Source organism: Lithobates pipiens, unplaced genomic scaffold (genome assembly GCF_037356315.1).
Source record: "Lithobates pipiens isolate NorthernLeopardFrog02 unplaced genomic scaffold, aLitPip1_a1.2 Scaffold_13, whole genome shotgun sequence".
In the NCBI taxonomy this organism is placed as follows: domain Eukaryota; kingdom Metazoa; phylum Chordata; class Amphibia; order Anura; family Ranidae; genus Lithobates; species Lithobates pipiens.
In genome coordinates this window covers 307959046-307974024 of record NW_027507718.1, presented here as the reverse complement: position 1 = coordinate 307974024, position 14979 = coordinate 307959046, and the positions used below count along the sequence as shown (strand labels likewise).

At 43.1% G+C, this 14979-nt stretch overlaps 1 protein-coding gene across 1 annotated transcript in view; it reads right to left on the bottom strand.

Moving 5' to 3' along the window:
* Positions 1 to 14979, bottom strand: part of ABHD18 (abhydrolase domain containing 18) — a 54672-nt gene that overhangs the window by 13259 nt on the left and 26434 nt on the right. The window contains exons 6-10 of the mRNA XM_077476889.1: positions 8213 to 8297; positions 7231 to 7258; positions 4681 to 4819; positions 3311 to 3400; positions 2661 to 2762 (exon numbers count right to left, since the gene is read on the bottom strand). Of these exons, the coding sequence (XP_077333015.1) occupies positions 2661 to 2762; positions 3311 to 3400; positions 4681 to 4819; positions 7231 to 7258; positions 8213 to 8297 (444 nt within the window). The remainder of the gene's footprint in view (positions 1 to 2660; positions 2763 to 3310; positions 3401 to 4680; positions 4820 to 7230; positions 7259 to 8212; positions 8298 to 14979) is intronic.

Here is a 14979-nt window from a genome sequence, read left to right as displayed (position 1 = left end):
GGGGCTGTTTTCCTTCAGGTGGAACAGGGGCCTTAGACAAGGTTGAGGGTATTAGCAACAGTTCCAAATACCAGTCAATATTGGCACAAAACCTTCAGGCTTCTTCTGCTAGAAAGCTGAACGTGAAGAGGAACTTCGTCTTTCAGCATGACAACGACCCAAAGCATACATCCAAATCAACAAAGGAATGGCTTCACCAGAAGATTAAAATTTCGGAATGACCCAGCCAGAGCCCAGACCTGAATTGAAAATCTGTGGAGTGATCTGAAGAGGGCTGTGCACAGGAGATGCTAATTCTATCTCTAAATATATATATTTATTTATTATATACACACACACACACACACACACACACACACATATACACACTTTAACCATACTGCATGTGCTCAAGACTTCCTCCCTGCTGTGTCAATGACAGTCAGGTACACTCAGACTCGGCAGCAGTGTAGCAGTGTTTTCTTATGTACGTAAAGCCTTTAAGCAGTGTTTTCAGCTTCATTTATAGATACATTGCAACATCATTCTTACACTGTATTTTGCTTTGTGCAGATTAAAGGCTTGTGACTTAATCCACATACATATCAGTTCTAGCAACTTTTTTGATAAAAAATGTTTTAATAGGTTTGGGTCAATGTTACTTTAGCTTTTTGAAAGTTTTATAAAATTCTTAACCCTTTTATATTAACTTTGTTTTTACTATCTATATATATATATATAACAAAGGTTTTCCAGAGTACTACAGGTTACCTTAAAAGTAGTTGAAAACCCCCCCCTCCTCAAAAAAAAAACCTGCAAGACAAAGGCATAATGAGCTAGGATGCGTAGCATACTAACTCATTATGTATTAATTACCTTAGATCGAAGCCCCCGCATCGGTCCTCTTTCACCGCTCCGGCCGGCGACATCGCTCCCGGAGTTACTTCCAGGTGTCACGGGCTCCGGCATTGTGATTGGCCGGAGCCTCAATGACGTCACATAAAGGTAAAGGTGTTGGTAAACTGAAAGCAATCGTACGTGGCATTGCTTCAATGCGCATGTTCCCGATGACGTCGGCACATGCAAATACAGGGGATATCTCCTAAACCGTTCAAGTTTAGGAGATATCCAGGGTAGCTACAGGTAGGCCTTATTATAGGCTTACCTGTAGCAAAAAATTTAAAGCGGAGTTCTACCCTCAAAAATGTTTTTTTTTTGTAAAGTCAGCAGCTACAAATACTGTAGCTGCTGACTTTTAATAAGGACACTTACCTGTCCATGGAGCCTGCGATGTCAGCCCCATTGGCTCGGGTGAAGGCGCCTCCATTGCAACTAAGGAAAAATGGCCTTCAGGCTCCACAGCTGGTTTCGAACTGTCCATGCCTGAGTCACACGGCGCTTTCTGAATGGCTCCGTCTTCTTCTGGGACACACACAGGTAGCGGGGGGGGGGGGGGGGGGGGGAAGCAGGGGCCAAGGCAGAAGAGGAAATGAAGTAAAAACAGAAGTCATCCATGTAATTCCTTTTCACGTCTGGAAACTGTTTTGAGTTTGTCAGGTTGTCTCCAAACATCCATGTAAGAGCATGTCTATCCCTCAGTAGAGGTCACTTGATGCGTTTATTAACACATTTGTGCATTACTAAGGTCTATCTTTTATAGATTAAGTAGGGGTAAAATTGGGTTCTAATGAAATTTTGTGTACCATGGTGTTTTAATTATGTTTCAAGAAAAGAAACTAAGTTGAGCTCAGGACCAAGCCCACGTGAGTGCCTTCATAGCAAGCGGCTTGCTATGGGTTCCCTCAAAGGAGAGGAGTGCAGTAGGCATCATCAGGTACCCCAGAAGAGGAGGTTCAGTCCTCTCTGTATAATACTAATACTATTACACAGAGCAGGTAAGTAGAACATGTTTATTCATTTTAATAATAAAAAATTATATTAATATATATATATATATATATATATATATATATATATATATATATATATATATATATATATATACACATATATACATACACACACACACACACCTTTACAACTACTTTAACGTAAAAGAGTGAGCTCCATGATTAGAGGGGAGGTGGTCATGTGTGATTGGGCCTCCTGGCTTATTGTTTTATTTTATTTTATTAACTCTGCACCGGTATAATCACAGTATGCACCATGTCCCCTGTATTGGTCTTTATTGATTTTGTTCAGTAGAAGTTATAAAATATTTAATAAAAAGATAATGTGGCCACATATTTTTTTGACTATTGGGGTGTTAAAAGCATCTTCCACATGACTCCTGGGCAAGATACAACCAGCATAGGTTCCATTTTGGGAAAATCTTGCAAATTTGCTATGAGTTGTGATCTTCTAGATCCAGTGCAAGGACAGGCATGATGTACAAAGAAGGAGAGGTTAAAAAAAAAAAAAAATGCAGGTAATGGTAGAGCCCATATATTCACTCTACACTGAATATAAATATGTACTTCTTGACACTTAAGTGTACACCTCAGTTACAAACAGAATATACGCAGTTTCATCAATATATACAGGAATAGTATTACAACTGGCTATAACATTACCTAAATTCATTCTAAATAATGTATGTCATTGCTATTTGTAGTTTTCCTTTAGGCAAGACCGCTTTTCACTGTGATGCACCTGAGGAAGTGTTCAGATTGCTTACATACCCCACAATATTCAAGCAAGTGCAAGATCTCATCCTCATATACCGTCTGTGTAAAGTACTGTTTCTCCAGCTCTCTCCAGTTTACAGCTTTGCTTAGAACACCCTTAAAAGATAAGTAAGAATGTTATAACAATTGAATTAGTGTATGTCAAGGCAAAAAAAAAAATATATATGCATCTCTACAATGCATGCACCCTGTCTCATGATTAATCCTTTTAAAAACTCTGCAAGTACAGAAAAATACCCGCTGATCTATCATAAATGCAGTCTGCTCATAATCCCTGTTGTGGGCTTATACAGTAATTTGTGTGATGTGTTTCTGTTTCAGAGTTGTCAGCACTGTTGAGTGCTACCTTGCCAAACTACTCAGAACCACCTACTCAACAAAGAAAAATCATTCTGTAGTCCCTAAAAAAGAACTGGGAGAGCTCATTAGGCTTGGTTCACACTTATGTGATGTGGCAGTGCACATGCGTTGCCTCGTGTTTTTCCCACATTACTGTATGTTGTGGTACGGAAGCCATTAACAACTAATGGCGCTGCTGTGTACCTGCAAAAGGGATGTATGTATTTTTTGTCCTCTGCAGTAACATGTGTGATTCTGCATGCATTCCTGCATTAAACAAATACAAGCAGCAGATGTTAACTCACTGTTGTAAAGACCCCAGAGGCGGTTGACCAGGAAAGACATGGAATGAGAGGAATTGGTTTTGACCAATTGGTCACTGCCAGCGATGCCATCTGAAAATACAAAAGCACAATTTCAAAGTAATAGTTGTTTTGCCTTAAGTATTTAGCCTAAAAATGTAACGCTGGCAAATAACCCCAAAAATAAATGATACTCTTGACAATTTAAACACTGACTGTTGAAAGCACTGTATAACTATCAGAGATTGCAGCACAAGTAATGTGCACTCAGCAAATATAACAAAAAGGAAACTTCATAAATTGCTTTAAGAAAAACAAGCCTGTGACCTAAAAACTGCCCTACCAGTTGGCTATAAGAAAAACCTTGCATTATAGTTTGCTAAAATACAGTAAATCTTTATAATAGTTTACATTATAAAGTAGATAACCGCACTTGCTAGATGTGTTGTCTCCTAAATTACTCATTACCCTCCTTCGCCATGTCTGACCACCTGCTGTGGCCATTATGAATAGTACTTGTGTTGGGATTGTCATTATGGGCAATACAGCAGAAGTGAGACCCTGTGGCAGAGAGGGTGCAGACCTGAGAGCTAAAGCATAGGAAGATCACTACTGGAACCCCAAAAAGATATAAAAGCTTGAGAGGTCCATGGCTGATTCAACTCGCCGGCATTAAAGTAATTGTAAAGCTAAATTTTTTTTTTTTATTAAAATAAAAAACATGTTATACTTACCTGCTCTGTGCAATGATATTGAACAAAGTGGCCACGAACCGCCTCTTCTAGGTTCTCTCGCTGAAACTCTTGGCTTCTCTGCTCTTCCGAGTGCCGCCAGAGCAAGCTGCTTTCTATGGGGGTACCCGTTTGTGCGTGCTCCTTAGCCTGGCTGTGTGCACCCACGGACACACACAGTGCAGTTTGGCCCCACCGCTGCTCCCTTCTAAAAGGATTTGACTGACTGCAGCAGGAGCTCTTGGCAAAGCCTGTGAATGCAGGAAGACAGCAGAGTAGGGCTGCTGGTGAGGACAGTGCTGGATCGAGAGTGGTGTCAGGTAAGTGTTTAGGGAGGGGAGGGGGAGGCACAGAAAGTGGAAGGTTTTTTACCTTAATGCAGAAAATGCAATACAGTAAAAAACTTTCTGCCTTTAGAACCACTTTAACTCACACCTTTAAGGTGAACTAAATCTGCAAGTCAACAGAGCTTCACCAGAAATCTTGGCATGTACCTACAATAGCGGCTGCTGGAGAGAACATTAAATCACCTGTAATCTACTGATCAGGGTGAAAAATCAGGACAGTAATATCCTCCTAATAGATTTTTACAGTAGGCTTTTTTTTTTCAGGAACAGCAGCTAAAAACACATGAAAACTTACATGTCCTCCCATTGAAATCCCAGTCATGCCCAGAGGACCATATCCTTCTCTCTCCAGCCAGTGGAGGAGGGCAGCAGACTCCAACACCAGAGCTGCACCCATTACAAACAAATCAGAGACATTCTTCAGGCTGGATCTCCTTAAGTACAAAGAAAAAAAATGTTTAGTGGTTCATGCAAAATTACATTCCAGGTTTTTGTTTGTAGACTGTATACTATCCGAGTTATGCTGTTAGTAATGCAGTGTGAGAACTGGCAGCTATAAATGAACACTGTATGAAAAACAAAAAGACAATGTGTGTCACTGGTAGAAATGACATTCTAAATGTATGAAAAATGTCTACAAGTAAGAATTTGACAATTCTTTATATGATAAAAATGTATGACCCTTTTAACAGACAAATTCAGGTGCAGATAACAAATGAAAAATAAAAATAACAGCAGTCTGGTTGCTCAGCGATTGCTATGTGGATGGGCAGCTCTCATCATTTCAACAGGTCTTCAGATCCATGGTCACCTGCTCTTTAATTTTTCAGGCACGGGGCAGGGCTAGGCATGATCTAAATGTTCATTGACAAACAAGGGTCATCATTGACTGCAGGGAAAGTCTAGCCCCAGGTGAGGCCACAAAGAAATCCTGTCATATACTCCACATTTGACTCAACTATGTCTGTGTGAAATAGCAACACATAAAAACTAAAACCAGAACAGCATAAAAGCAAACAATGGAAACAAGGTTAATTGCAGCATATACATTATCTGTGAACAATATATACCTTTACTGGATATATACTAGATCTATTTGTATGTATCTAAATAAATTCAGCTAAAATGAGATCTAAATAATTTAAGAGCAAAAAAAAAAAAAAAAATGGGTAACTCCTTTCTATACTATACTCCAGAATGGCTCACTACAGTAATGGCTCCACCCACCCTCCTAGGAGCCATCAACTTAATGCCGTGTACACACGACTGAATTGTCCTGCATTACGCTGGACAATTTGATCGTGTGGGCTCCAGCGGACTTTTTTATCGTAAAGTCCAGCGGACTTAGAAAGTAGTTTTGACTCAAAATTTGTCCGCCGGACTTGGCTTTCAGCGGACAATCCGTTCATTAGTGTGCTAGTCCGGCGGACTAAGAATGACGCATGCTCAGAAACGTGCAATTGTCACTGCCAGCCCTCTATTATAACTAGGTATAAGACATAGGTTAAATGTTTTATTAAAACTAAAAAGTGGTAAATACATTTTACAGCTATCTTCAGGCCAGTTATGTGACCCCCGGCCAGTCTCCTACTCCAATCCAGGGTTACAGCGGGAGGGGGTTGAGCGGCCACGTTAACAACCCGGCTGACATCAGAGGGAGATCTCGACCCCTCCCACAGTAGCTCTGGATCGGAGCAGGAGACTGGCCAGGAGTCTCGTGACCAGCCTGAAGATAGCTGTAAAAAGGCAATTACAAGCTTAGTTTTAATAAAACATTTACCCTGTGTGTTATGCCTTGCTATAATAGAGGGGCTGGCAGTGAAATACATTTTTGCGGTAACAACCACTTTAAGATCCAGGTTGCAACTCTCTTTGAGTTGTGACAGGAAATCCCTCTTTCTGGGAACATTGGTGGTTCTTCTACCATCTGCTGGAGGATCGAGAACCAGACCCCCAGGTGTCCCCCAAATGTCCACTCCTTTATCCAGAGTCCTGCTTGCACCTGTCCAGTTCACAATGTGCTGGATGTGCATCAGCTGTAAGCCCCCTTGCGCTCCAGCGATGACAAGCCAGTGTCACCATTGTGCGCTGCATACTGCCTATGTCACTTCAGGTCACCTTTTGACTTAGCTTGGGTCGCACCAGAAGCAAGTCATTGGCCCATGCTCCATGGGCACTCAGCAGCCAACCCACCCCCCTTGTGAGGGAAAATGGTGGCTACCACTACAGAGCCTGAAAGGGTCTGTAAGGGAAGAAGGGTACAGTGTGAGACACCTCCCAGGCACCCTTCTCTGGCCCCACACCTTAGGTTTGCCAAGTCCCAGTGCCCACAATCGTAACCTTGAGCTGTCATGGGAAAAGGGGCCTCCGACCTCTGCAGTTAACACATGGAGGCTCCGCAGCTTGACTCTGCCCCGCCGCCCATGGCCCGCACACACCAGGAGCAGGCACATGGAATATTTGCAGGAGGCAGGTAACACATGTACTAAAGGCAATGACTCCTGGAAGTCTTTACATTCACCAAGTGTTTCCTGCAGAAGGCCCTTTCCCTAGTGAACCACCCTGGGTGGATGATTAGAGAAATTAGGGCAACTTGAGAGCAATTTATCAAACACATGCGATAGGGAATGAGTAAAGCCCATTATTTATGAGCATAAGGTGTTAACAGAGTTAACCCCTTTTTTATTTTTATTTTTTTAAGAAGTCAAAAATGTCTTCTGGTATATGACGGCTTGTTATTGTTTACTTTTATTCAAATCTGTGTCTAAAAAAAGTAAATAAAAAGATATACTGTAGTTAGAGAAAAAACAAAACATTTGGGAGGCAACAGGTAATTCATACTTACAGTTGGTCCTTAGGTTTTCTGCAGCCATGTAAGATTTTGGTCAAGGAAAAAGTATTAATGTTAGTATTATTTGTGTAGAGAAACAGTAAAGTCAAGTAGTGTGGCACTTTACCAAAACACATAAGAGTTTAATCAGTACAAGTACACAATATGAAGGTCAAAAAGCTGCCACTAAAATGAGAAAATGATCTGCTATTTTGATATATAAAAACAAAACCTTCTACTATTTGTAATGTAAATGGAACCATCAGAATCCATGGCACTGTAGAAAAGTAATAGACACAACAAGGGTGGGTACCAAATAAAACAATTTTCTAGTGGCAAGTTAATACAGTTGTATAAATAAAAACTATCAATAAAAAGAAATACATGAAAGAAAATGTGCACTACCATATGAACTAGGGGGAAAAAACCAAAACAAATTTTAGAGCCCTTATTTTGATGCTAAAAAATGTTGCATTACATTTTTCAACACAACAGTACACTTGAACTGCTGTGATAGCATTTCTCAATGTAACAGCACATATTTCACCTGGGACAACATTTTATTTTGCAGAGTTGATAAGTGTATAGTACATGTGACAAACGCTATATGTGCAGGAAGTTCAAGGGGCGGAATAAAAAAAATAAAAAAAGTCAGAGGCTGAAAACCAACCCACCAAGGAAAGAAGGTAGACAATGTACAATTTTTCAGCTAGACAACAGATTTGCCAGTTGTAGTTGGGATCTGCACTTTAGAGCCTGAATCTCTGTAGGAGCAAGAAGATGGTCAGTGAAAATCTGGAAACAACTAATATATAGTAATACAAGTCTTTTTTTATAATATAATTATGATATGATTACTGTCAGACTTTAAAGAAAAACATAATCATTGTAAAACTCTCCTTTTGAATACGCTAGTCTTCTAGCTAGGAAAAAAGTGCAATAAAAAAAGAAACCGACTTACCACATACTACATAGAATTTTTTTTTTTAAAGGATATAGTACGGATTTTCTAACAACAAGGAAGCCATGCCAGCCTCTTTAAGCATAGGACGGGCCATTAAAGTTCTTCTCCTCCAGTAATACTATATGACAAAAAATAAAGTACATTACATTAATACCAGGGGTAATGAATTCAAATTCAAGGTGGTCCAATCACTTAAAAGAAAAAAATCTGGCCGAGGTCTGAATCACAAGTCTGTGCCATCAAAGATTGCATGCGTCTTTTGTTTTTTTTGGAGCAAGCCACACTCTCTGGTGCTTTTCTTACCGTTTCCTCCACACACTCTGGTAATACTGTAAATCTGTAAATGTCCCCAATAGTATTTCCCTTACATCAGGTGCCCCTACCAGAGTAATTAATTACATTGGGTGCCCTCATCAGACTACCCCCATAAATCAGTTGCCACCATCAGGTTATCCTCTTACATCAGGTGTCCCCATCAAAGTGCCCCCTTACTTCAGGTATTTCCATCAGTGTCCACTTACATCAGGTTTCTTCATCAGTAGGCCCCCTTACCTCATTTGTCTCCATCAGGGTGCTGCCCCTTTACATTCGGTGTTGTCAGAGTGCTCCTTTAAATCAGGTGTCCCCATCACATCACGTGTGCCCATCAGAGTGCCCCTTTACATGAGCTGTCCCCATCAGACTGCCCCCGAATATCAGGTGTGCCCAGAGTGCCCCTTTACATCAGATGTCCCCCATCACAGTGCCACCTTACATCAGGTATTCCCATCACATCCGGTGTGCCCATCAGAGTGCTCTTTTACATCAGGCATTCTATTCAGAGTGCCCCTTAATATAATGTGTGCCCCTGAGCATGCCCCCATTAGCATTAAATGTGGCCATCTGCATGCCCCTTATTTTATGTTAAGGCTCACTCTGATGGGCACATTTTATGCTAGTGGTGGCACACTGATGGGCACATATATTTTATGTTAAGGTTCACACTGATGGGCACATTTTGTTGTGCCCATCAGAGCACCCCTTAACATTATGTCCATCAGAATGCCCTTATTTTATGTTAAGGGGTACAGTGATCGGCATATTTTATGTAAAGAAGCACTTTGATGGGGACATTTTGTTGTGCTCATTAGAGCACCCCTTAACATAATATTTGCCCATCAGCATGCCGCAACTAGTATAATGTGCCCATCAGCATGCCCCTTAAGAAAAAATGTGCCCATCATTGTGTTCCTGTATATATTGCATCCCACATACCTTGCGGGCAGATGGGGAGCGGAAGCCAGCAGAGGTAGAAAGTTGCAGGGGCCGAGAGCTGCTCCACATGCCTTGCTGAAGGGGGCGGGGCGAGCATCAAACCCTGTGACTGGCAAGGAGTGAGAGAGAGACGAGAGCCAAGAGAAAATGAGCAACAGGGTGTGGGCGCGCACGTGACGTCACACCTTACCTTGGTAGAAGCCGCGAGATGAGCAGCAGGGGGTGGTGTGCAAATACAATGTCATTGACTGCAGGGATGCCCGTGGGCCCTTCAACCAATGGCGGTGAAGCGGAGACACTTTACACTAGCAACCTGATGGTCCGACAAGAGAAGCTCTCTGCTAATCTATTTATAGCACCCACCCCTACACAAATCGCAGGCTGGATTTAGCTTGGTTGTCGGAGAAATTGTCAGAAGTTATCATGCTGATAACAGAGGAACAAAACAGCAGAAGAACACAGGACTTAGTGCTTTGGAGAGAGATAAGTAAATACTACAGCCATACTGTATGTGCATAGAACAAATTTCACGAATTGGGTTTACATCCACTTTAAATGCTTGCCGTCCAGCTGCCGCAATTATACTATGGCAGATTAACACGGCTGCTCAAATCACCATAGCTATACGTCTGCTCTTTAAGACACTATAGCCCCGGAGCTGATGCGCGTGCCCTGCCGGGCACCCGTGATTGCTCCTGACAGAATGAGAACGTGGATCTGTGTGTGTAAAACACAAATTGCTGGGGAGGGGAGTAGAGACAGATTGTGTGTTCCCCCAGTCAGTCACACCCCCCCCCCCCCCCCCACAGTTATAGACACACCTAGGGAACACACTTAAAGCGGAGTTCCATCCAAAAATGGAACTTCCGCCTTAAGGGAGGTGACCCCCTGACATGCCACATTTGGCATGTCATTTTTTTGGGGAGGGGAGCGGATACCTTCTTTTTAGAGCAGGGATATGCAATTAGCGGACCTCCAGCTGTTGCAAAACTACAAGTTCCATGAGGCATAGCAAGACTCTGACAGTCACAAGCATGACACCCAGAGGCAGAGGCATGATGGGACTTGTAGTTTTGCAACAGCTGGAGGTCCGCTAATTGCATATCCCTGTTTTAGAGGGTCCCAGCTCCCACTTCCTCCCAGCGCATCGTGGCACCGGAAGGGAGATCACCTCTCCCCCCTCCCTCTCGCCAATCATCTGGGACAGATCAGGTCCCAGATGATTGCCCGGCCAGTAATGGCGCGCGGCTCGTGCATGCGCAGTGGGTGCCCAGCTGTAAAGCCACAGCCGGGCAAACACACAGTTGCAATTAGCACGGGAATATCTATTATTCACAGTTACAATGCCGGTGCCACTGAGAGGAGGGGGAGACAAGCGGGGCTTCGGGGGCTTAATTACCCCGCATCGATGGACCATGGGACAGGTAAGTGTCTGATTATTAAAAGTCAGCAGCTGCAGTATTTTTTATAGCAGAACTCCGCTTTAACCCCTTCCCTGACAGTGACATTTATACAGTAATCAGTGGCTATATTTAGCTCTGATCGCTGTATAAATGTCAATGGACCCAAAAAAGTGTCCACCCGCAATGTCACAATCCCGATAAAAAAAAAAAAAAATCACAGATCGCCGCCATTACTAGTAAAAATAAATAAAAAAATACCATAAATCTATCCCCTATTCTGTAGACGCTATAACGCTTGTGCGAACCAATCAATATACGCTTATTGCGATATTTTTTTACCAAAAATATGAAGAATACATATCGGCCTAAACTGAAGAAATTTTTTTTTTGGGGGATATTATAGCAAAAAGTACAAAATATTGTGTTTTTTTTCCAAAATTGGAATTTGTTTATAGAGCAAGAAATAAAAAACGCAGGTTATCAAATACCAACAAAAAAAAAAAAACTATTTGTGGGGGAAAAAGGACATCAATTTAGTTTTGGTACAATGAAACACGACTGCGCAATTATCAGTTAAAGCGACGCAGTGCCGTAATTGCAAAAAATGGCCTGGTTAGGAAAGGGGCAAATCCTTTGGGGCTGATGTGGTTAAGCTTTGACAAAAAAAAAAAAAAATATGGAAGTTGATTGGTTTCTATTCAGAGCTGCACCAGATTTTGCACTCGCCATTCAGTTATAGCTGTACCCTCATGTATTTTGTATGATGGTCAAAACACTAAAACTTGAAGAAAATATGCAGGCAAAATTCAGATACTTGGGGAGGGGTATTCACTAAAGCTGGTACACACAAAATCTGGTGCATCTGTGCATAGTAACCAATCAGCTTCTAGGTTTTTATTGGAAAAGCTTGATTGAGCAAAGCTGAAGATAAAAGCTGATTGGTTGCTATGCACAGCTGCACCAGGACCTGTGTGCACTAGTTTTAGTAAATCTACCCCAAGGAGTCTACAAAAAAATATGGCAGCACCTGGAAAGTCTGGTTTATTTCTGGCTGGGTTCCCTTGGCATCATTGTAAAAAATAGGATTTGTATTACAACTTACCGTATATACTCGAGTATAGGCCGACCCGAATATAAGCCGAGGCCCCCAATTTACCCCCAAAAAAACTGGCAAACTTATTGACTCGTGTATAAGCCGAGGGTGAGACATGCCTGTCCATCCCTGTGTGTGTGTCCGTCCATCCCTGTGTGTCCGTCCATCCCTGTGTGTCCGTCCATCCCTGGGTGTCCGTCCATCCATCCCTGTGTGTGTGTGTGTCCATCCATCCATCCATCCCTGTGTGTGTGTGTCTCCATCCATCCATCCATCCATCCCTGTGTGTGTGTGTCTCCATCCATCCATCCCTGTGTGTGTGTGTCTCCATCCATCCATCCATCCATCCCTGGTGTGTGTGTGTGTGTGTGTGTGTGTGTGTGTGTGTGTGTGTGTGTGTGTGTGTGTGTGTGTGTGTGTGTGTGTGTCCAGCCTACCTGTGTCCCGAGCCTCCGTCCCGTGCCTTGCCTCCTTGCCTCCGTCCCATGCCGTGCCTTGCCTCCGTCCCGTGTCGTGCCTTGCCTTGCCTCCATCCCGTGCCGTGCCTTGCCTTGCCTTCGTCCCGTGCCCTCTTCGTCGGCGCCTCGGCGGCCATTGTAAAATTCAAAAGCCGCGCCTCCGCCTTCGCCTGTGATAGGCGGAACACTGAATTTCCCAGCAGCCTGTGTTCCGCCTATCACGGACATCGTATCATCCTCGTCCGTAGTACGAGGATGATACGATGTCCGTGATAGGCGGAACACAGGCTGCTGGGAAATTCAGTGTTCCGCCTATCACAGGCGAAGGCGGAGCCGGAGGCGCGGCTTTTGAATTATAGAATGGCCGCTGTCTGTCTGCTCGACACGCTGATCGAGCGGGCAGACAGCGATGACTCGAGTATAAGCCGAGGGGGGCACTTTCAGCCTCAAAAAAGAGGCTGAAAATCTCGGCTTATACTCGAGTATATACGGTACCTGTAAAATCCTTTTCTTTATCGTACATCATGGGACACAGAGCCTTAAATAATTACTTAATGGGTTATAGGCTACCTTCAAGTGTTGACAAGGATAATCCCAATCAAGGAAGCTTACTCCTTATATAGCCCCTTCCAGGAGCACATCAGTTTTTGTAGCAAAGCAATATACTTAATCCCAAAATAGAGGCGGGACCTCTGTGCCCCATGATGTACCTCAAAGAAAAGGGATTTTACAGGTAAGCTGTAATAAAAATCCTATTTTCTTAATCATACATCATGGGACACAGAGCCTTAAGTAATTACTTAATAGGACATCCCATAGCAATGCTACTTGAAGGGAGGGAGAAACAACCAGCAGGGTACCCACACACTTGAGGATTTATACTGCTGCCTGCAGTACACTGCGCCCGAAGGTGATATCCTCATACCTCCTTACACCCACCTGATAAAGTTTTGCAAATGTATGCACTGAAAACCAAGTTGCAGCCTTACAGACCTGAGCCATGGAGGCCTGGTGACGCACTGCCCAAAAAGCACTAACCGACCTGGTAGAGTGCACCTTAACTTGAATCGTAAGTTTGAATTATCACTTGTCGAATCCACTTAGCAACAGTGGATCTTCACACTGCCTGTCCTTTCTTAGGACCCTCTGGCAGAATAAATAAGACATCAGTCTTACGAATCTGAACAGTGGCCTTAAAATTGATTTTCACTGCTCTTAACACATTAAGACAATGTAGGGACTCTTCTTCCCTGGAACATGGTTTTGGAAAAAACGATGGCAGGACAATATCTTGGTTTAGGTGAAATCTTAAACCACTTTTGATAAAAACAAAGTCTGGACAAGGGTGTAACACCACTCTGTCCCCATGACAAATCAAATATGGCTCTTTACAAGAAAGAGCAGCCAATTCCGAAACCCTCCTTGCTGAGGATATAGCAACCAAAAATACCAATTTCCTTGTCAGAAGGACTAGGGGAATATGTTGTATTGGTTCAAATAGGCTGTTTTTTGTAACACAGACAAAACTATGTTCAAGTCCCAAAGGTTCAAGGGAGGTTTGACAGGCGGAATAAGCCACGTCACCCCTTGTATAAATCCCCGGACTAAGAATGAGTAGCAAGTGGTCTTTTGAAATAAGACCGAGATTTGGCCTTTAATAGTACTCAAGACCAATTTAATTTCTACCCCTAATTGTAGAAAGGCAAGAATTCCGCCTATTAAATAAATCTCCAAGGGTGCCAACCCTTGGATTCACACCAGGAAACATAAGCACTCGAGACTCTATAGTTCTGGAAGCTGGTTTCCTTGCACTAATCAGGGTAGAGATAACTGACCCGGAAAACCCACGTTTCTTCAGAATGTGGGTTTCAATAGCCAAGCCGTTAAATTTAGAGACCGTACGGTAAGATGGAATATTGGTCCCTGCGAGAGCAGATCTGGCCATAGTGGGAGGGACCATGGGTCCTCCACTGCCATCTTTACGATTTCTGCATACCCTGACCTTCTGGGCCATGCTGGTGCCACCAAAATTACCGGGTTTCTTTACAGCTTGATCCTGCAAAGAAGATGAGGCAGCAACTGAATAGGGGGCAATGCATAGATCAGTGAGAACTAATCCCGTGGGGTCACCAACGCATCCGTTCCGCATGCAAATGGATCACCTGTTCTGGCCACAAAGTTGACTAAATTCATGTTGAACCTGGACGCTAGAAGATCTACGTGCGGAGTCCCCCATCTTTGGCAAACAGAAATATGTCGGGGTGAAGAGACCATTCCGCTGGAAATAACTGCTGGCGACTCAAGTAGTCCGCCTGCCAATTCTCTACTCCCGGAATGAAGACTGCCAATAGGCATGGAACATTCCCTTCGTGCTGAGAGACCTTCGGTGCCCCCTTGGTGATTGATATAGGCCACAGCTTTGTCAGATTGAATCCTGACAGGACAATCCCGTAACCTTAAAGTCCAGGTCTTTAGAACCAAATGTACTGTCTGAAAATCTAGGACATATTAATGGACAAGGTTCTTTTCGGTTCTTGACCACTGTCCCTGGACAGTTGTCCTTTCTAGTACTGGTCCCCAGCCTATCCAGTA